Source organism: Salvelinus alpinus, chromosome 3, assembly GCF_045679555.1.
Source record: "Salvelinus alpinus chromosome 3, SLU_Salpinus.1, whole genome shotgun sequence".
NCBI lineage: Eukaryota > Metazoa > Chordata > Actinopteri > Salmoniformes > Salmonidae > Salvelinus > Salvelinus alpinus.
In genome coordinates, this window is record NC_092088.1 from 510,886 (window position 1) to 534,881 (window position 23,996).

At 43.1% G+C, this 23,996-nt stretch overlaps 1 protein-coding gene across 1 annotated transcript in view; it reads right to left on the bottom strand.

Annotated features, from left to right (window-relative positions):
- Positions 1-2,804: 2,804 nt before the first annotated feature.
- Positions 2,805-23,996, bottom strand: part of LOC139569902 (protein jagged-1b-like) — a 31,468-nt gene continuing 10,276 nt past the window's right edge. Inside the window, exons 3-5 of the mRNA XM_071391226.1 lie at positions 21,463-21,594; positions 19,934-20,084; positions 2,805-6,760 (exon numbers count right to left, since the gene is read on the bottom strand). Of these exons, the coding sequence (XP_071247327.1) occupies positions 6,195-6,760; positions 19,934-20,084; positions 21,463-21,594 (849 nt within the window). The 3' untranslated portion in view covers positions 2,805-6,194. The remainder of the gene's footprint in view (positions 6,761-19,933; positions 20,085-21,462; positions 21,595-23,996) is intronic.

Genomic DNA, 23,996 nt, shown 5'->3' on the forward strand with positions numbered 1-23,996 from the left:
TAGAAACATCATGCAACCACAACATGTCGGATAAAGCATATACTGTACGGTATTTATTCATCAGCATCTTTATGCTTTTGTTAATAAAATAATGATTAAAAATACTCTTTAAAAATGCAGATGTTTATTTAAACTATCAGCAGGACAATAGACTCTTGCCGAGTTTAGAGATTTTAAATGTATTAATGGATGTTTGTGAGACATGTCATTTCTCCCATCTCTTTTGCATAGCCAACCACATGCACTGTTTTCTAACCTCTGGATGGATCCATAAGGAATTACTATGGGAATAGATATCGCTGAATGACATAGCATGGGGACCGGTCTTGATAAATCAATCCGATTTTTATTTGTAAATGTTAGGATTATTTTGCTCTTCACTATCACAATATAAAAAAAAAACTTCAAATTCATTCATGAATTAAATGGCTTTAGCCGACATGTTGCGGTTCATCTGAGGAAGGTGCCGGGTCTTCCCGCCTACATCTCCAATATCAAGGTGCACATGGACCTATTTATATAACGAATATGAAGTCGGAGGGCAGAAATGATTAAATATGAAAGCACGAGACCATTATGACATCACTAAAGGCTTCAGTCATACAAAAGTTCTACTTAAATCTGAACTGGTTTTCTAACTAATTAATAAGAATGTCTCACCCCATGTTCAGGAATGGACTTTTCCCCTTTATTCAGATTACAACCTCTCACTTTCGGTTATTTGAAAACAAAATATTGTCTTTTTTTAAACAAGCCATAGAAAGTTGGTTGCAATTTCAGTTTAATCCACCAGAAAAAAACTGAACAAATAATACAACAAATATTGTGGTTAAACTAAAAATACACTAATTGATTTAAAAAATATATATTTTTCTATAAAATGTTTTAAAAAATATATAATCTTTGTAAATTATATCATAAATAGGACTGGTGGAGTTGTCACACATGCAGCTAACACAAATATATGGAAATGTCTGCTCTCCCCAAAATTACAACCAACTAATTGCAGCATTACCACAAAAATGGAAGAGGCAAGTAGAAGGGGGAGGAAGTAAGGAACTTGTCTGTCGGCCCTGCATTAAAGACCAAAATTAGTTAAATAAAATTATGATAAATAAAAATATATACCAGTTTCATTTAAGGACCAAAAAATTGACATCTGTGCCATATAGATGACAAAATAGTTGGGAAGAGATTTTCGATGTACCGATTCCATGGCACTTGGTTAATGAATTGACACGCAAAACGACGCCGGATTCAAAACTTAAATGAACAGAATGTTATATTTATGGGGGATACAACCTTCCCAGCTCTGCAGATTTCTTTGAAGCTAGAAGCCGCCTCTTAATGAGTTCCGAGAGCCGATCTGTTATCCAACCATTATTATTATTAGTGTTTGCGAATAGCACTGTCTGTGACCATAATCCCTAAGTCTAACAGTATTTTACCGACATGTTAATTATTCAAGGATCCTTTCTTTTCTCTGTGCAGGAGTTATTTTAAGATGCATGCACCATTGATGGGCTATCAGCAGGACAATATACTCTTACCGAGTCCACCAAATGCCTTGTTTTCTAACCACGTCTGGATGGTTCCATATCGAATTACTATGTGAATAAATATCACTGAATGACAGAAATAGTGGAATAAAGTAGGCTACTGGAACACCCAAAGTCATCCAATTGTTAAAATAGGATTTTAAGCACCCGCGTGTGGTCAACTATTTCAGCACCGTTTCGCGCAGCTCTTTTCATTTTCACTGAATCTCCGTTTGGTTATTGGTTAAAGATGTTAGTCTGTCCCCCTCCGCAACACACCACTATCTAGCGGGCTTCTGGGCATCTCCGTCTCAGATCCATAACCCACTGTGTGGTAGAGTGAAGATCAGGTGATGAGGTTTGGAATATATCATCCAGGTCCTAGTTAAATGTTAAAAGTGCAGGAGTACCCCAGGGATCAATGTTGGGACCAATTCCATTCAAATTCACAAAATGTTCAGTTCACTTCCTGAATTGACTAAATTAAAAATGGAATTCACCCCAGCCCTGTTCAGGATCATTTGGACATGGGGAGTACATTTCTGGAACAATGTCAATCTTCAGGTCTGTTGGTCTGATTGAAAGGAGTTTAGCTCCAGCCTATATTAATCATTAGTCAAACACAGACGCTTACAATGAGACCTTGTTGTTCACTAATTAAGTTGTTTCCACGGTAGTCTCAGAACCTTCCCTAACGTGTCTGGTTATTGGCTAAACATCTTGGAGTAGAATAAAGACCCATAGGGCGCCTCGGCAATGGCACCCTATTCCCTGTATAGTGCACTACTTTAGACCAGAGCCCTATGGCACCCTATTACCTATATAGTGCACTGTTTAGGGAATAGGGTGCCATTTAGGACACATGCATACTCTCTAACTTCTATGGTTAAAAGTGTCTGGGATAGTGTAAAGACCCCCGATGGCTCAATCCAATCAAAACCACATTGAAGTATTTACACAATAGCTATTTTTCCCATGGTCCAATAAACTGACTGATTTCAGGGTACTGTATAAAAGCCCAAAACTACTTCACAGATACAGTATGTTTCCACTTTTCAGAGTATGAAGTGTGTGTGCAGATGCTGTGTTAATACTATGGCGGATAGTGTTCATCTCTTAAGCATTTTAATTGTTAGTCTAAACCGGTTGTTTATGAAGCATGTGACAATACATTTTTCTATCGATTTGATTATATAACCTCAGGATCAAACGTTTTATTCATTCACATATTTTACTCAGAACATGACTCCAAAACGGTGACAGTTTAAATTATCTTTTCATAAAAAATATTTAATAAATATTGACTTTCAAAATTGACTTGCAACATCAACACATAATACATTCTCATAACACAAGGGTGGAAAAAAAGGACAGGAAATTAATGTTGCAATGATCTCGTAAAGAGAAAACATGTCCGTCTTAATAGTTGAAACAGAAACAAAAGAACAGTCTTCCGGCAGCATAGAGCACTACCAAGCAGGGTCAATGCTTTAGCTCGCTAAATTGACTAAATATTTATAAAAAAAACTTTTTTTTTTTTTTTTTGAAAAATAAACTTGAACATTGTCCAACTGGGTCAACAACCAAAAAAACAAGTTTTATGTTTCTCATTGTCCACTGTTTCTAGATTTTTATGAAATATCACATATAATTAATTACAAATGAGTGAAAGTTTCCCTTCCTAAAAATAATGAAGTATGTTAAGCAGCTTTTCCGTGTTTTAATGGTGTGGGCATAAAATATATTCATGTGAGTAGACCGCAGCCAATGAGGAAACAGGAAGCATTTTTTTTTTTAAACGGTCCGTTTGAGGTGTTTGTTCTCTACCAATTTATGGTCACAAATAACAGTATAGGATGAGACAACATTATCTGGGTGTAAGTTAACAGAATATGGACACTAACATCAACAGTTATGTCTGGTGGTTAATTAATTACAAATTTAGCTAACTAAATGATGCTGCTTCGTAGTACACCCCTCAAGAGTCCCAGGGCCCACAATTCATAGTGCTGGTCTAGGATCAGTTTTGCCTTTCAGATAATGAATACAATTTATATGAACAGGCAGGACCTGATCCTAGATCAGCTCTCCTATTCTGAAAGAATTTATGAATACAGGCCCTGTTCGGTTTCATGCATGCAATGGATTTGACAGCACAAACCGATCCGGGACTGTTGACCCTCTACCATTCAAGTATGATTGGGTTACCTCCCAAATGGCTCCCTATTCCCTTTATAGTGCACTACTTTTGACCAGGGTCCATAGGGAATAGGGTGCACTACTTTTGACCAGGGTCCATAGGGAATAGGGTGCACTACTTTTGACCAGGGCCCATAGGGAATAGGGTGCACTACTTTAGACCAGGGCCCATAGGGAATAGGGTGCACTACTTTTGACCAGGGCCCATAGGGAATAGGGTGCACTACTTTTGACCAGGGCCCATAGGGAATAGGGTGCACTACTTTAGACCAGCGCCCATAGGGAATAGGGTGCACTACTTTAGACCAGGGCCCATAGGGAATAGGGTGCACTACTTTAGACCAGGGCCCATAGGGAATAGGGTGCACTACTTTTGACCAGGGCCCATAGGGAATAGGGTGCACTACTTTTGACCAGGGCCCATAGGGAATAGGGTGCACTACTTTTGACCAGGGCCCAGAGGGAATAGGGTGCACTACTTTTGACCAGGGCCCAGAGGGAATAGGGTCCACTACTTTAGACCAGGGCCCATAGGGAATAGGGTGCACTACTTTTGACCAGGGCCCATAGGGAATAGGGTGCACTAATTTTGACCAGGGCCCATAGGGAATAGGGTGCACTACTTTTGACCAGGGCCCATAGGGAATAGGGTGCACTACTTTTGACCAGGGCCCATAGGGAATAGGGTGCACTACTTTTGACCAGGGCCCATAGGGAATAGGGTGCACTACTTTAGACCAGGGCCCATAGGGAATAGGGTGCACTACTTTTGACCAGGGCCCATAGGGAATAGGGTGCACTACTTTTGACCAGGGCCCATAGGGAATAGGGTGCACTACTTTTGACCAGGGCCCAGAGGGAATAGGGTGCACTACTTTTGACCAGGGCCCAGAGGGAATAGGGTCCACTACTTTAGACCAGGGCCCATAGGGAATAGGGTGCACTACTTTTGACCAGGGCCCATAGGGAATAGGGTGCACTACTTTTGACCAGGGCCCATAGGGAATAGGGTGCACTACTTTTGACCAGGGCCCATAGGGAATAGGGTGCACTACTTTTGACCAGGGCCCATAGGGAATAGGGTGCACTACTTTTGACCAGGGCCCATAGGGAATAGGGTGCACTACTTTTGACCAGGTCCCATAGGGAATAGGGTGCACTACTTTTGACCAGGGCCCATAGGGAATAGGGTGCACTGTGGGACAAGTCCTTGGTCTAGCTATGACTTTATGCGTGATTGATGCGTGATTGGCAGATATACTTGTTTTTCAGTTTTCTGAGTATGTGATGAGTGACTTATGATGCTGCTAAAGGCTTTTTGTTCAATTAGTCACAAGGAAAATGTCTGCCACTACACTCAATCTCTGAATCGTTTACAACCCAAAGCAACCATGTATTTTATATTTAGTTTTAATTTCTTCTTCCCTTCTAAGCAACAATGGACGCTGTAGAATCATTAAAAACAAAACAAACAAAAATAATAAAAATATTTCAGGCAACAACAAAAAAAAAAGCATTTTTTTGTGAAAGAAATAAACAAGTTCATCGTCAAAAAATAAACTAAGCCGTCAAAACCTTCCATCTAGAGACAGAACATATAAATAAAAAGGAATTATATCTTAAGGCTCTTGATTATTATTTAAGTTAATAAATCAAAATATACACAATGATTAATAAAAATAAAAGAAATGTACATATCTACACAATCTAAACCGACACAAATTCTTCATATTGCAACTGCTGACATGGACAACACCCGCCCCAAAAGAATAAATAATTCTAAAGTTGTACTTATTTTGGTTTAATTTCATGACATTGCTGTGGTATGAAAGCTGAAAAGGCAAACAAAACTAGTTTATACTAGAGGAGAGAGAGAGAAATACATTAAAACTATGTGTGTCTAAAATGGCACCCTTATTCCCTACATAGTGCACTACTTTAGACCAGGTCCCATAGGGCTCCACTCAAAAGTAGTGTGTTATATTAGGGAATAAGTGTAGTGTTGAAATGTGAAAACACAACACCTCTTATCCTGCCAACCAAAGCAACCTTTTCTGCCAGTGTAGCCAGCTAGCGTTAAATTATCAGGAGCAACGTCTAAAACAGCAACCTATTCCCTACAACGTACACTTGGCCCATAGGGCTCTGGTCAAAAGTAGTGCACTAAATAGGAAACAGGGTACCACATCTGACGCACCCAGGGATTCATTATATCCAAAACAAAACAAAAAAATTGTAGTCACAGAATAATGACGTAACAGTTTAGGAACTACAAAACTACAAATCCCAGAACACTCCCCCTGGTCCTCTTCAGCATGATCAAAGGGTTTGGGTTGCACGGCAACACAGTGTCTACAGAGCGTGTCAGAAGGACCACGTTGCCGGGATGACCATAACGTCCAGGAAGGGGAATTCTTTACACAGCGTTTTATTTCCTGCCTCCAATGTCACTTCCTGCTATACGATGTAGTCCATCCTGTTCATGCTGTGTGCCGTCTCCAGGACCCTGTTGTCCTGTTTATTAGTCCAGTTAGGGTGTTTGGAGCTGGGCTGCACCGCGGTCCTGCCATCCCCGTCGTTGGGCCCGTTGGCCCCCAGGCCTCCATTGAGGCCCCGGTCTTCCCGCTCCACCAGTGTGTAGGCAGGTTGTTTGGCTGTAACGGCGAAGCGTCCTTTATTCCCCATATGTCTCTCTTTATCGTTGTCCTCCTCGCCCTCCGGGGGGTGGTGTGTCCGTACCTTGGCGACGATCGAGTTCTTATCCTCGTAGTCCTTGACGACCACCGATGTTGTAAGATGGCCGCCGCCTCCTGCGTGTTTCTCGTTGATGGGGTTCTTGATCTGGTTGAGCTGCTCGCGCACATTGTTAGTTGTGTTGTCTTCGGTTGCCGCGGACGACAAGGCTCCGTTGCCATGGTGACTGCCATGTTTCCGACGGCGACGCACGCAGTAGAGGAAGACTGAGACCAACGCCAGGATCCAGAGGAGAATGAAGACAGAGGACAGCAGCGGCACTAGGTAGTCTGGATAGGAGAGAAACAGGAATTCGTCAACCATTTCATTGTTAAGAAAGACTACAAATGAGTCTGTCCTGAAATATAGAAGTCATGTAACTTGAGGTCCCTCAAGTGTTAAACATCAATAAAGACTGTTTCCTCCTACTAAAGGTTATAAACGTCAACATAAAGACTGTTTCCTCCTACTAAAGGTTATAAACGTCAACATAAAGACCGTCTACTCCTACTAAAGGTTATAAACGTCAACATAAAGACCGTTTCCTCCTACTAAAGGTTATAAACGTCAACATAAAGACCGTTTCCTCCTACTAAAGGTTATAAACGTAAACATAAAGACCGTCTACTCCTACTAAAGGTTATAAACGTCAACATAAAGACGGTCTACTCCTACTAAAGGTTATAAACGTCAACATAAAGACCGTTTCCTCCTACTAAAGGTTATAAACGTAAACATAAAGACCGTTTCCTCCTACTAAAGGTAATAAACGTCAACATAAAGACGGTCTACTCCTACTAAAGGTTATAAACGTCAACATAAAGACGGTCTACTCCTACTAAAGGTTATAAACGTCAACATAAAGACCGTTTCCTCCTACTAAAGGTTATAAACGTCAACATAAAGACTGTCTACTCCTACTAAAGGCTATAAACGTCAACATAAAGACCGTTTCCTCCTACTAAAGGTTATAAACGTCAACATAAAGACCGCCTACTCCTACTAAAGGTAATAAACGTCAACATAAAGACCGTTTCCTCCTACTAAAGGTTATAAACGTCAACATAAAGACCGTTTCCTCCTACTAAAGGTTATAAACGTCAACATAAAGACCGTTTCCTCCTACTAAAGGTTATAAACGTAAACATAAAGACCGTCTACTCCTACTAAAGGTTATAAACGTCAACATAAAGACGGTCTACTCCTACTAAAGGTTATAAACGTCAACATAAAGACCGTTTCCTCCTACTAAAGGTTATAAACGTAAACATAAAGACCGTTTCCTCCTACTAAAGGTAATAAACGTCAACATAAAGACGGTCTACTCCTACTAAAGGTTATAAACGTCAACATAAAGACCGTTTCCTCCTACTAAAGGTTATAAACGTCAACATAAAGACGGTCTACTCCTACTAAAGGCTATAAACGTCAACATAAAGACCGTTTCCTCCTACTAAAGGTTATAAACGTCAACATAAAGACTGTCTACTCCTACTAAAGGCTATAAACGTCAACATAAAGACCGTTTCCTCCTACTAAAGGTTATAAACGTCAACATAAAGACCGCCTACTCCTACTAAAGGTAATAAACGTCAACATAAAGACCGTTTCCTCCTACTAAAGGTTATAAACGTCAACATAAAGACCGTTTCCTCCTACTAAAGGTTATAAACGTCAACATAAAGACCGTTTCCGCCTACTAAAGGTTATAAACGTCAACATAAAGACCGTCTACTCCTACTAAAGGTTATAAACGTCAACATAAAGACCGTCTACTCCTACTAAAGGTTATAAACGTCAACATAAAGACCGTTTCCTCCTACTAAAGGTTATAAACGTCAACATAAAGACCTTCTACTCCTACTAAAGGTTATAAACGTCAACATAAAGACCGTTTCCTCCTACTAAAGGTTATAAACGTCAACATAAAGACCGTTTCCTCCTACTAAAGGTTATAAACGTCAACATAAAGACCGTCTACTCCTACTAAAGGTTATAAACGTCAACATAAAGACCGTTTCCTCCTACTAAAGGTTATAAACGTCAACATAAAGACCGTTTCCTCCTACTAAAGGTTATAAACGTCAACATAAAGACCGCCTACTCCTACTAAAGGTAATAAACGTCAACATAAAGACCGTTTCCTCCTACTAAAGGTTATAAACGTCAACATAAAGACCGTTTCCTCCTACTAAAGGTTATAAACGTCAACATAAAGACCGTTTCCGCCTACTAAAGGTTATAAACGTCAACATAAAGACCGTCTACTCCTACTAAAGGTTATAAACGTCAACATAAAGACCGTCTACTCCTACTAAAGGTTATAAACGTCAACATAAAGACCGTCTACTCCTACTAAAGGTTATAAACGTCAACATAAAGACCGTCTACTCCTACTAAAGGTTATAAACGTCAACATAAAGACCGTTTCCTCCTACTAAAGGTTATAAACGTCAACATAAAGACCGTTTCCTCCTACTAAAGGTTATAAACGTCAACATAAAGACCGCCTACTCCTACTAAAGGTAATAAACGTCAACATAAAGACCGTTTCCTCCTACTAAAGGTTATAAACGTCAACATAAAGACCGTTTCCTCCTACTAAAGGTTATAAACGTCAACATAAAGACCGTTTCCGCCTACTAAAGGTTATAAACGTCAACATAAAGACCGTCTACTCCTACTAAAGGTTATAAACGTCAACATAAAGACCGTCTACTCCTACTAAAGGTTATAAACGTCAACATAAAGACCGTTTCCTCCTACTAAAGGTTATAAACGTCAACATAAAGACCGTTTCCTCCTACTAAAGGTTATAAACGTCAACATAAAGACCGTCTACTCCTACTAAAGGTTATAAACGTCAACATAAAGACCGTTTCCTCCTACTAAAGGTTATAAACGTCAACATAAAGACCGTTTCCTCCTACTAAAGGTTATAAACGTCAACATAAAGACCGTTTCCGCCTACTAAAGGTTATAAACGTCAACATAAAGACCGTCTACTCCTACTAAAGGTTATAAACGTCAACATAAAGACCGTCTACTCCTACTAAAGGTTATAAACGTCAACATAAAGACCGTCTCCTCCTACTAAAGGTTATAAACGTCAACATAAAGACCTTCTACTCCTACTAAAGGTTATAAACGTCAACATAAAGACCGTTTCCTCCTACTAAAGGTTATAAACGTCAACATAAAGACCGTTTCCTCCTACTAAAGGTTATAAACGTCAACATAAAGACCGTCTACTCCTACTAAAGGTTATAAACGTCAACATAAAGACCGTTTCCTCCTACTAAAGGTTATAAACGTCAACATAAAGACCGTTTCCTCCTACTAAAGGTTATAAACGTCAACATAAAGACCGCCTACTCCTACTAAAGGTAATAAACGTCAACATAAAGACCGTTTCCTCCTACTAAAGGTTATAAACGTCAACATAAAGACCGTTTCCTCCTACTAAAGGTTATAAAAGTCAACATAAAGACCGTTTCCGCCTACTAAAGGTTATAAACGTCAACATAAAGACCGTCTACTCCTACTAAAGGTTATAAACGTCAACATAAAGACCGTCTACTCCTACTAAAGGTTATAAACGTCAACATAAAGACCGTCTACTCCTACTAAAGGTTATAAACGTCAACATAAAGACCGTCTACTCCTACTAAAGGTTATAAACGTCAACATAAAGACCGTTTCCTCCTACTAAAGGTTATAAACGTCAACATAAAGACCGTTTCCTCCTACTAAAGGTTATAAACGTCAACATAAAGACCGCCTACTCCTACTAAAGGTAATAAACGTCAACATAAAGACCGTTTCCTCCTACTAAAGGTTATAAACGTCAACATAAAGACCGTTTCCTCCTACTAAAGGTTATAAACGTCAACATAAAGACCGTTTCCGCCTACTAAAGGTTATAAACGTCAACATAAAGACCGTCTACTCCTACTAAAGGTTATAAACGTCAACATAAAGACCGTCTACTCCTACTAAAGGTTATAAACGTCAACATAAAGACCGTTTCCTCCTACTAAAGGTTATAAACGTCAACATAAAGACCGTTTCCTCCTACTAAAGGTTATAAACGTCAACATAAAGACCGTCTACTCCTACTAAAGGTTATAAACGTCAACATAAAGACCGTTTCCTCCTACTAAAGGTTATAAACGTCAACATAAAGACCGTTTCCTCCTACTAAAGGTTATAAACGTCAACATAAAGACCGCCTACTCCTACTAAAGGTAATAAACGTCAACATAAAGACCGTTTCCTCCTACTAAAGGTTATAAACGTCAACATAAAGACCGTTTCCTCCTACTAAAGGTTATAAACGTCAACATAAAGACCGTTTCCGCCTACTAAAGGTTATAAACGTCAACATAAAGACCGTCTACTCCTACTAAAGGTTATAAACGTCAACATAAAGACCGTCTACTCCTACTAAAGGTTATAAACGTCAACATAAAGACTGTCTACTCCTACTAAAGGTTATAAACGTCAACGTAAAGACCGTTTCCTCCTACTAAAGGTTATAAACGTCAACATAAAGACCGTCTACTCCTACTAAAGGTTATAAATGTCAACGTAAAGACGGTCTACTCCTACTAAAGGTTATAAACGTCAACGTAAAGACCGTCTACTCCTACTAAAGGTTATAAACGTCAACATAAAGACCGTCTACTCCTACTAAAGGTTATGAACGTCAACATAAAGACCGTCTACTCCTACTAAAGGTTATAAACGTCAACATAAAGACCGTCTACTCCTACTAAAGGTTATGAACGTCAACATAAAGACCGTTTCCTCCTACTAAAGGTTATAAACGTCAACATAAAGACCGTCTACTCCTACTAAAGGTTATAAACGTCAACATAAAGACTGTTTCCTCCTACTAAAGGTTATAAACGTCAACATAAAGACTGTTTCCTCCTACTAAAGGTTATAAACGTCAACATAAAGACCGTCTACTCCTACTAAAGGTTATAAACGTCAACATAAAGACCGTTTCCTCCTACTAAAGGTTATAAACGTCAACATAAAGACCGTTTCCTTCTACTAAAGGTAATAAACGTCAACATAAAGACCGTTTCCTCCTACTAAAGGTTATAAACGTCAACATAAAGACCGTTTCCTCCTACTAAAGGTTATAAACGTCAACATAAAGACCGTTTCCGCCTACTAAAGGTTATAAACGTCAACATAAAGACCGTCTACTCCTACTAAAGGTTATAAACGTCAACATAAAGACCGTCTACTCCTACTAAAGGTTATAAACGTCAACATAAAGACCGTCTACTCCTACTAAAGGTTATAAACGTCAACATAAAGACCGTCTACTCCTACTAAAGGTTATAAACGTCAACATAAAGACCGTTTCCTCCTACTAAAGGTTATAAACGTCAACATAAAGACCGTTTCCTCCTACTAAAGGTTATAAACGTCAACATAAAGACCGCCTACTCCTACTAAAGGTAATAAACGTCAACATAAAGACCGTGTCCTCCTACTAAAGGTTATAAACGTCAACATAAAGACCGTTTCCTCCTACTAAAGGTTATAAACGTCAACATAAAGACCGTTTCCGCCTACTAAAGGTTATAAACGTCAACATAAAGACCGTCTACTCCTACTAAAGGTTATAAACGTCAACATAAAGACCGTTTCCTCCTACTAAAGGTTATAAACGTCAACATAAAGACCGTCTACTCCTACTAAAGGTTATAAACGTCAACATAAAGACCGTCTACTCCTACTAAAGGTTATAAACGTCAACATAAAGACCGTTTCCTCCTACTAAAGGTTATAAACGTCAACATAAAGACCGTCTACTCCTACTAAAGGTTATAAACGTCAACATAAAGACCGTTTCCTCCTACTAAAGGTTATAAACGTCAACATAAAGACCGTTTCCTCCTACTAAAGGTTATAAACGTCAACATAAAGACCGTCTACTCCTACTAAAGGTTATAAACGTCAACATAAAGACCGTTTCCTCCTACTAAAGGTTATAAACGTCAACATAAAGACCGTTTCCTCCTACTAAAGGTTATAAACGTCAACATAAAGACCGCCTACTCCTACTAAAGGTAATAAACGTCAACATAAAGACCGTTTCCTCCTACTAAAGGTTATAAACGTCAACATAAAGACCGTCTACTCCTACTAAAGGTTATAAACGTCAACATAAAGACCGTCTACTCCTACTAAAGGTTATAAACGTCAACATAAAGACCGTCTACTCCTACTAAAGGTTATAAACGTCAACATAAAGACCGTTTCCTCCTACTAAAGGTTATAAACGTCAACGTAAAGACCGTCTACTCCTACTAAAGGTTATAAATGTCAACGTAAAGACGGTCTACTCCTACTAAAGGTTATAAACGTCAACGTAAAGACCGTCTACTCCTACTAAAGGTTATAAACGTCAACATAAAGACCGTCTACTCCTACTAAAGGTTATGAACGTCAACATAAAGACCGTCTACTCCTACTAAAGGTTATAAACGTCAACATAAAGACCGTCTACTCCTACTAAAGGTTATGAACGTCAACATAAAGACCGTTTCCTCCTACTAAAGGTTATAAACGTCAACATAAAGACCGTCTACTCCTACTAAAGGTTATAAACATCAACATAAAGACTGTTTCCTCCTACTAAAGGTTATAAACGTCAACATAAAGACCGTCTACTCCTACTAAAGGTTATAAACGTCAACATAAAGACCGTCTACTCCTACTAAAGGTTATAAACGTCAACATAAAGACCGTTTCCTCCTACTAAAGGTTATAAACGTCAACATAAAGACCGTTTCCTTCTACTAAAGGTTATAAACGTCAACATAAAGACCGTCTACTCCTACTAAAGGTTATAAACGTCAACATAAAGACCGTTTCCTCCTACTAAAGGTTATAAACGTCAACATAAAGACCGTCTACTCCTACTAAAGGTTATAAACGTCAACATAAAGACCGTCTACTCCTACTAAAGGTTATAAACGTCAACATAAAGACTGTTTCCTCCTACTAAAGGTCTCGCTCTTCTGTCTGCAACATTTGTCTCACTACACTGTCCATTTGTCTGCAGCCTCCCGTCCTCCTCTCCCTCACTCCGTCCTCCTCTCCCTCACTCCGTCCTCCTCCCCCTCACTCCGTCCTCCTCCCCCTCACTCCGTCCTCCTCCCCCTCACTCCGTCCTCCTCCCCCTCACTCCGTCCTCCTCCCCCTCACTCCGTCCTCCTCCCCCTCACTCCGTCCTCCTCTCCCTCACTCCGTCCTCCTCTCCCTCACTCCGTCCTCCTCTCCCTCACTCCGTCCTCCTCCCCCTCACTCCGTCCTCCTCCCCCTCACTCCGTCCTCCTCCCCCTCACTCCACTCCTAGCCAAGTTCCACAACATTTCCACATGAATGAAACCCTGGCTACAGCTCAAGGCTGTTAGACCTGAATTGCATTACTGATAGAGAGGACTGGACCTATGGGCCCTGGTCCATGTGACTGATAGAGGACTGGACCTATGGGCCCTGGTCCATGTGACTGATAGAGGTCTGGACCTATGGGCCCTGGTCCATGTGACTGATAGAGAGGACTGGACCTATGAGCACTGGTCAAAAGAAGTGTACTTGATAGGGTGTAATTTAGGACTCAGCCACAGGTTGAGATATGGTTTTTCCATGAACGTGTATAAGCTTAGAACTCAGGACAGTTCCTCAGTGTCATTTTCTATTTTTTTCTCTCTTATTAACCTCTCTCCCTCATCTCTTCCATCCTTCCTACTACAACTGTGTGCAGTTCGAGCGAGACAAAGACAGCGACAGACCGACAGATAGAAAGAGACCAACAGAGAGACAGAGCAAATCAAATCAAATTGTATTTGTCACATACACATGGTTAGCAGATGTTAATGCGAGTGTAGCGAAATGCTTGTGCTTCTAGTTCCGACAATGCAGTAATAACCAACAAGTAATCTAACAATTCCACAACTACTACCTTATACACACAAGTGTAAAGGGATAAAGAATATGTACATAAAGATATATGAATGAGTGATGGTACAGAACGGCATAGGCAAGATGCAGTAGATGGTATAGAGTATGGGCAGCCTGATCATAAACAACAACAGTTGTGGTGCTTACCGGTGTGTGTGTGTGTGTGTGTGTGTGTGTGTGTGTGTGTGTGTGTGTGTGTGTGTGTGTGTGTGTGTGTGTGTGTGTGTGTGTGTTTCTCAGCGGCAGCTGTCAGTGGAGGTTTTGTCGTAAAACTAAGACCGTCGCCGAAACAAAGACTGTTCTGCCGAGTTGTTACTTCACATCACTCTCTCTCCCTCGAGTATCTTTACCTAGTTATTTAGACACACTCTCATTATGCCCTTTTGTAGCTTTGCCAACTGTGTGTTTTCTATACCTGTTCCCACCTGTCCCTGTAGGCTTTACAGACACTCCCCACCCCTTGGCTGCAACCCTTCTAATTTAGTGTACCCTACACGCACAACCCATGTGGAATTACGGGTCTCTGGCAGCGTTTGGAACTCCTGATCTGTGGTCAAGAACACAGAGTTCATCTCAGCCTATGCTGCCATTTAGTCTGTTGACTTTCTGGCCCTGATGGAGACATGGATCACCCCAGAGAACACTGCTACTCCAGCTGCTCTCTCTTCATCTGACTACGTGTTCTCTCATAGTCCGAGAGCAGCTGGTCGTCGCCGGCGGTGGCACAGGGCTACTCATTTCTCCTAAGTGGAGATTTTCTCCTTTCTCCCTGACTCACCTGTCCATCTCCTCATTTTAATTCCATGCTGTCACTGTCACTTGTCCACTCAAGCTTAACATTGTCATTTATCGCCCACCAGGTGCCTTTGGAGAGTTCCTCAATAAGCTTGACACCTTGATAAGCTAATTTCAAGGTTCTACGCTCTTCGTACTTGGCGACTTCAACCTCCCGACGTCAATCTTTGATTCATTTCTTTAAAACCTCTTTCCCCTCCTTGCCTCTTGACCTTTCCCAGTCTCCTCCATTCACAAGGCAGGTAATGTGTTTGACTTCATCTTCACTAGAGGCTGTTCTCCTACTAATCTCACTGTAACCTCCCTCCAGGTCTCTGATCACTACTTAGTCTCTCTCTCTCCCTCCCTCCATCTCCCTCCTGATTCTGCATCTTCGACCCTACTCTCCTCCCTTTCTGCATCCGATGACTGGCACTGTCCCCTTTCCTCCCGGCCAGCTCGGTCCTCCCCTCCTGCTCCGTGGCTGAGTGACTCATTGTGAGCTTACAGAACAGGGCTGCGGGCAGCTGAGCGAAAATTGAGGAAAACTAAACTTCCGGGGGACCTATCATCCTTTCACTCCCTCTCTACCTTCTCTTTCTCTGTATCCGCTGCTAAAGCCAATTTCTACCACTAAATTTCAAGCTTCTGCCTCCTCTCTGTGGACGACACAGAGAGTCAACCACTCACTACTGTCAACCACTCAGCCTATTGAGTCCACTGGTCTCACTCATTCACTCAGCCTATTGAGGCCACTGGTCTCACTCATTCACTCAGCCTATTGAGTCCACTGGTCTCACTCATTCACTCAGCCTATTGAGTCCACTGGTCTCACTCATTCACTCAGCCTATTGAGTCCACTGGTCTCACTCATTCACTCAGCCTATTGAGGCCACTGGTCTCACTCACACAGAACTACCCTAAGCCTTGACCTCTTTCTCCCCTCTCTCCAGTTGACATCCTGGGACTAGTGAGGTCTGTCTGACCAACAACCTGCTCGCTCGACCCCATCCCTGGAGATCTTCTCCCATTCCTCACTTCCCTCATCAACTCATCCTTGACCAATGGCTGCATCTCCTCTGACTTCAAAAAATGAACCGAGTTGCTCCCCCAACACCCGACTCATCTGACGTCAAAACCTATGGATCTGTATCCCTTCTTTCTGTCCTTTCCAAAACACTTGAGCGAGGCAGTTAACCCACTGTTCCCTGGGCGCCGAAGACGTCGACAAGACAGAACTGCTCTTCATCCCGGGGAAGGCCTGCCAGCTCCAAGACCTGTCCGTCACGGTTGACAACTCCACAATGTCTCCCTCCCAGAGTGCAAAGAACCTTGATGTGCCCCTGGACAACACGCTGTCGTTCTCTGCAAACATCAAAGCAGTGACTCGCTCCTGCAGGTTCATGCTCTACAACATCCGTAGAGTACGACCCTACCTCAAACAGGAAGCGGCGCAGGTCCTAATCCAGGCACTTGTCCTCTCCCGTCTGGACTTCTGCAACTCTCTGTTGGCTGGTCTCCCTGCTTGTGTCATCAAAACCTCTGCAACTTCTCCAGAACACTGCAGCCCGCCTGGTGTTCAACCTTCCCAAATTCTCCCATTTCACCCCACTCCTCCTCACACTCCACTGGCTTCCAGTTGAAGCTCCGATCCACTACTAGACCATGGTGCTTCACTACAGAACAGCAAGAGGAACTGACCTTCACTAGCTTCAGGCTCTGCTCAAACCCTACACCCCAACCCGAGCACTCCGTTCTGCCACCTCCGGTCTCTCGGCCCTCCCACCCCTACGGGAGGGCAGCTCCTGCTCAACCCAAGCTCTTCTCTGTCCTGGTACCTCAATGGTGGAACCAGCTTCCCCCTGAAGCTAGGACAGCAGTCCCGTCCCATCTTCCCCCTGAAGCTAGGACAGCAGTCCCTGTCCATCTTCCCCCTGAAACTAGGACAGCAGAGTCCCTGTCCATCTTCCCCCTGAAGCTAGGACAGCAGTCCCTGTCCATCTTCCCCCTGAAACTAGGACAGCAGTCCCTGTCCATCTTCCCCCTGAAACTAGGACAGCAGACCCTGTCCATCTTCCCCCTGAAACTAGGACAGCAGTCCCTGTCCATCTTCCCCCTGAAACTAGGACAGCAGACCCTGTCCATCTTCCCCCTGAAACTAGGACAGCAGTCCCTGTCCATCTTCCCCCTGAAACTAGGACAGCAGTCCCTGTCCATCTTCCCCCTGAAACTAGGACAGCAGTCCCTGTCCATCTTCCCCCTGAAACTAGGACAGCAGACCCTGTCCATCTTCCCCCTGAAACTAGGACAGCAGAGACCCTGTCCATCTTCCCCCTGAAACTAGGACAGCAGAGTCCCTGTCCATCTTCCCCCTGAAGCTAGGACAGCAGAGTCCCTGTCCATCTTCCCCCTGAAGCTAGGACAGCAGAGTCCCTGTCCATCTTCCCCCTGAAGCTAGGACAGCAGAGTCCCTGTCCATCTTCCCCCTGAAGCTAGGACAGCAGACTCCCTGTCCATCTTCCCCGTGAAGCTAGGACAGCAGAGTCCCTGTCCATCTTCCCCCTGAAGCTAGGACAGCAGTCCCATCCCATCTTCCCCCTGAAGCTAGGACAGCAGAGTCCCTGCCCATCTTCCCCCTGAAACTAGGACAGCAGAGTCCCTGTCCATCTTCCCCCTGAAACTAGGACAGCAGAGTCCCTGTCCATCTTCCCCCTGAAGCTAGGACAGCAGAGTCCCTGTCCATCTTCCCCCTGAAGCTAGGACAGCAGAGTCCCTGTCCATCTTCCCCCCTGAAGCTAGGACAGCAGAGTCCCTGTCCATCTTCCCCCCTGAAGCTAGGACAGCAGAGTCCCTGTCCATCTTCCCCCCTGAAGCTAGGACAGCAGAGTCCCTGTCCATCTTCCCCCCTGAAGCTAGGACAGCAGGGTCCCTGTCCATCTTCCCCCTGAAACTAGGACAGCAGAGTCCCTGTCCATCTTCCCCCCTGAAGCTAGGACAGCAGAGTCCCTGCCCCTCGTCCCCCTGAAGCTAGGACAGCAGAGTCCCTGTCCATCTTCCCCCTGAAACTAGGACAGCAGAGTCCCTGTCCATCTTCCCCCTGAAACTAGGACAGCAGTCCCTGTCCATCTTCCCCCTGAAACTAGGACAGCAGAGTCCCTGTCCATCTTCCCCCTGAAACTAGGACAGCAGTCCCTGTCCATCTTCCCCCTGAAACTAGGACAGCAGAGTCCCTGTCCATCTTCCCCCTGAAACTAGGACAGCAGAGTCCCTGTCCATCTTCCCCCTGAAGCTAGGACAGCAGAGTCCCTGTCCATCTTCCCCTCTGAAGCTAGAACAGCAGAGTCCCTGCCCATCTTCCCCCTGAAACTAGGACAGCAGAGTCCCTGTCCATCTTCCCCCTGAAGCTAGGACAGCAGAGTCCCTGTCCATCTTCCCCCTGAAACTAGGACAGCAGAGTCCCTGTCCATCTTCCCCCCTGAAGCTAGGACAGCAGAGTCCCTGCCCATCTTCCCCCTGAAGCTAGGACAGCAGAGTCCCTGCCCATCTTCCCCCTGAAGCTAGGACAGCAGAGTCCCTGTCCATCTTCCCCCTGAAACTAGGACAGCAGAGTCCCTGCCCATCTTCCCCCTGAAGCTAGGACAGCAGAGTCCCTGCCCATCTTCCCCCTGAAGCTAGGACAGCAGAGTCCCTGTCCATCTTCCCCCTGAAACTAGGACAGCAGAGTCCCTGTCCATCTTCCCCCTGAAACTAGGACAGCAGAGTCCCTGTCCATCTTCCCCCTGAAGCTAGGACAGCAGAGTCCCTGCCCATCTTCTCCCTGAAACTAGGACAGCAGAGTCCCTGCCCATCTTCCCCCTGAAACTAGGACAGCAGAGTCCCTGTCCATCTTCCCCCTGAAACTAGGACAGCAGAGTCCCTGTCCATCTTCCCCCTGAAACTAGGACAGCAGAGTCCCTGTCCATCTTCCCCCTGAAACTAGGACAGCAGAGTCCCTGTCCATCTTCCCCCTGAAACTAGGACAGCAGAGTCCCTGTCCATCTTCCCCCTGAAACTAGGACAGCAGAGCCCCTGTCCATCTTCCCCCTGAAGCTAGGACAGCAGAGTCCCTGCCCATCTTCCCCCTGAAACTAGGACAGCAGAGTCCCTGTCCATCTTCCCCCTGAAACTAGGACAGCAGAGTCCCTGTCCATCTTCCCCCTGAAACTAGAACAGCAGAGTCCCTGTCCATCTTCCCCCTGAAACTAGGACAGCAGAGTCCCTGTCCATCTTCCCCCTGAAACTAGGACAGCAGAGTCCCTGCCCATCTTCTGAAAAACGTCTGAAACCCGACCTCTTCAAACAGTATCTTAAATAATCCTCCTCCTCACCTCGACCCCACCCCCAAAGATAATACAAAGTAAACACTTAACCAGCACTTTCACCTGACCCCCCCTCCCCCACCCTTCTAGCTCGGACTCTACTGGCAGCTACGTTATTGAGGACACATTTAATTTCTATGTCTGTGATAGCTTGGTGAGACAACCACTTATCTTAAGGTGAATGCAGTAACTTTAAGTGGCTCTGGATAAGAGCGTCTGCTAAATGACTAACATGTACATGTGTGATTGGTACCTGTCTGGCTGTATCTGTGTGTGTGTGTGTGTGTGTGTGTGTGTGTGTGTGTGTGTGTGTGTGTGTGTGTGTGAGAGAATGAATCGTACCCGTCTGGCTGACGCTAGGCCTCCGCTGCACATGGACCTTGGCGATGGCGGTGATGATGCTGTTATTGCCATGGGGTTTAGACACCAGATCGATGATCCTATCTGTTATCTCCTTTATAGTGGATCTGTCCATCAGGTGGTCCTCTGTATACTGAAGAGAGAAGAGAGAGGGGGAGGTTATAATGGTTGGATATCTCTTATCCCCTTTATAGGGGATCTGTCCATCCACTGGTCTACTGTGTACTGGGGTGAGAGAGAGAAGCGAGAGAGAGGGGAGTATACTGGTTGGGTATCTGTTATGTCCTTTACAGGTGAGCTGTATCTTCTGTATACTGATAGAAAAACACTAGGGAGGGGGTATTTGAAATCATTTCACTATTCGAATAATATGACATTTTTGGATATCCGAATAGTAGAAAATGTATCTGCGTAGCCAGTCAGGTCTGCGTAGCCAGTCAGGTCTGCGTAGCCAGTCAGGCTACGCAGACTGGCTTTCTGCGTAGCCTGAGCGACTTGGCTGCCGCTTGCTTACATCATAATATAATTGCGTGCAGCAATGCCACAAAGATAAATTAGAGAAAGCCTTTTCATTGTTAACATAATTTTTTATGATTACTCTTGCAAGTATTGGAATACTAACTAATGTCTGTTGGGATGTTGGAATAACCGTGTCCCCTCCTACAAAACACTGGGAAAAGTGTGGTGTTTCTGCTTCATCAGGGCCCGTATTCATAATAGGAGTACTGATCTAGGCTCAGGTCCCCATCGCCATTTAATCTTACTCATTATGAGCTAAAAGGCAATATCTGATTCTAGATCAGCAGGAGATGTTTTATGAATACAGGCCCAGATGACGGAAAACCAAGAAAACGGAAAAAAAGGTTATTGGAGGTCTTGATACACAGTGTTTTCAGATTATGTCTATCGGGTTATGTCTATCGGGTTATGTCTATCGGGTTATGTCTATCGGGTTATGTCTATCGGGTTATGTCTATCGGGTTATGTCTATCGGGTTATGTCTATCGGGTTATGTCTATCGGGTTATGTCTATCGGGTTATGTCTATCGGGTTATGTCTATCGGGTTATGTCTATCGGGTTATGTCTATCGGGTTATGTCTATCGGGTTATGTCTATCGGGTTATGTCTATCGGGTTATGTCTATCAGGTTATGTCTATCAGGTTAAACTGGGTTTTGTTGTTTTCTGGCTTCAGCGAAACACCAAATCTCACAACAGCCAGCCACCGTATCTAATCTGTAACTATTATCCAGAGCACGGTGACAAATACAATTAAATAGAACACAAATTGAAAAAATAATGCACGTCTGTCTATGGCGTAACCAGGCCAGCCCAGCTCTGCTTGGCTACGTAGTGTGAAAAGGGTGACAGACTTATGAAGACTAAGGGAGATCCTTCATGCTTTACTTTTGCAGACACTATGTTTCATTTTCCTTACAGTCCACAGAAATGTGTATTTTTTTGCTTTTAACCCCAAGACACACTCACACAGGTGACAGGAAGTGACTTACGATGCTGAGATGGATCTCGTTGCTGGCGGAGGTTGAAGGGTCACAGGTTATGGAAACAGAATACTCAGAGGACACATTATTCAGCACATACAGTTGTCTCAGCTGCTTACACACTGCCTCGATACTCAGACCCTGAAGAGAGAGAGAGAGAGAGAGGAGAGAGTTACACACTGGAGAGAGAGACAGAGAGAGAGAGGAGAGAGTTACACACTGGAGAGAGAGACAGAGAGAGGAGAGAGAGAACGTTACACACTGGAGAGAGAGAGGAGAGAGGGAACGTTACACACTGAAGAGAGAGACAGAGAGAGGAGAGAGAGAAAGTTACACACTGGAGAGAGAGACAGAGAGAGGAGAGAGAGAAAGTTACACACTGGAGAGAGAGACAGAGAGAGGAGAGAGGGAAAGTTATACACTGGAGAGAGAGACAGTCTACCTGAACAGAGCAAAACTCAAATCATGAAATGCTACAGATGGAAGGAAAGTAGTGTGGAAACCAACCAAAACACAATTAGGCAACAACAAATTCAATCCCTTTTAGACAACTTCCTGGACAAAATGTTCCACTGTAACAGTGTAAACTTGGCAGTAGAAAACAAACAGGGAAGCTATCTAATCTAAACATTTAAAGCAGACAACTTAAGAAAATGAACAACAGTGACAAATGGTTTGATGGAGAAAGCAAAAACCTAAGACAAATTGAGAAACCTATCCAACCAAAAACATAGAGACCCAGAAAATCTGAGTCTACGCCTTCACTATGGTGAACCATTAAAACAATACAGAAATACACTTTGGTAAAAATAAACAGAACGTCAGAAATCAGCTCAATGTAATTAAAGAATCCATCGATTCTAACCACTTCTGTGAAAATTGGAAAACACTAAACAAACAACAACACGAAGAGTTATCTATCCAAAACGGAGATGTGTGGATAAACCACTTCTCCAATCTTTTTGGTCCTGTAACAAAGAACTAATAGCAAAAACATGATCAAATACAGATCTTAGAATCAACTATTAAAGACTCCCAGAACCCACTGGATTATCCAATTACATTGAATGAACTACAGGACAAAATACAAACCCTCCAACCCAAAAAGGCCTGTCGTGTTGATGGTATCCTAAATTAAATGATAAAATATACAGACCACAAATTCCAATTGGCTATACTTAAACTCTTTAACATCATCCTCAGCTCTGGCATCTTCCCCAATATTTGGAACCAAAGTCTGATCACCCCAATCCACAAAAGTGGAGACAAATTTGACACCAATAACTACGGTGGGACATATTCGTCAACAGCAACCTTGGGAAAATACTCTGCATTATTGTCAACAGCAGACTCGTACATTTCGTCAATGAAAACAATGTACTGAGCAAATGTCAAGTTGACTTTTTTACCAAATGACCATACGACAGACCACGTATTCACCCTGCACACACTAATTGACAAACAAATAAACCAAAACAAAGTCTTCTCACGCTTTGTTTACTTCAAAAAAGCTTTTGACTCAATTTGGCAAAAGGGTCTGTTATACAATTTTTTTTAAGTGGTGTTGGGGGAAAAACATTAAAATCCATGTACACAAACAAGCGTGTGGTTAAAATTGGCAAAAGACATATTTCCACAGGGCCGTGGGGTGAGACAAGGATGCAGCTTAAGCCCCACCCTCTTCAACATATATCAACGAATTGGCGACAGCACTAGAACAGTCTGCAGCACCCAGCCTCACCCTACTAGAATCTGAAGTCAAATGTCTACTGTTTGCTGCACCTAGATCTTCTGCACAGATTCTGTCAGACCTGGGCCCTGACTGAAAAACTATACATGCCTCGGCCTAAACATCAGCGCCACAGGTAACTTCCACAAAAGCTGTGAACGATCTGAGAGACAAGGCAAGAAGGGCCTTCTATGCCATCAAAAGGAACATGAAATTGACCTACCAATTAGGATCTGGCTAAAAATACTAGAATCATTTATAGAACCCATTGACCCTTTATGGTTGTGGGGTCTGGGGTCCGCTCACCAACCAAGAATTCACAAAATGGGACAAACACCAAATTGAGACTCTGCATGCAGAATACTTCAAAAATATCCTCAGTGTATAACGTAAAACATCAAGAACATTCAGACCCCTTGACTTTGTTCTAAAATTGACTAAATTGTTTTTCCCCCCTCATCAATCTACACACAATACCCAATAATGACATCACAATACCCCATAATGACATCACAATACCCCATAATGACAAAGCAAAAACACAGGTTTTTCTAAATGTATATATATAAAAAAAAAGAAATATAAATTTGCATAACTATTCAGACCCTCTACTCAGTACTTTGTTGAAGCACCTTTGGCAGCAATTACAGCCTTGAATCATCTTGGGTATGAAGCTACAAGCTTGTCACACCTGTATTTGGGGAGTTTCTCCCATTATTCTCTGCAGATCCTCTCAAGCTCTGTCAGGTTGGATGGGGAGAGTTGCTGCACAACTATTTTCCGGTCTCTCCAGAGATGTTAGATCGGGTTCAGG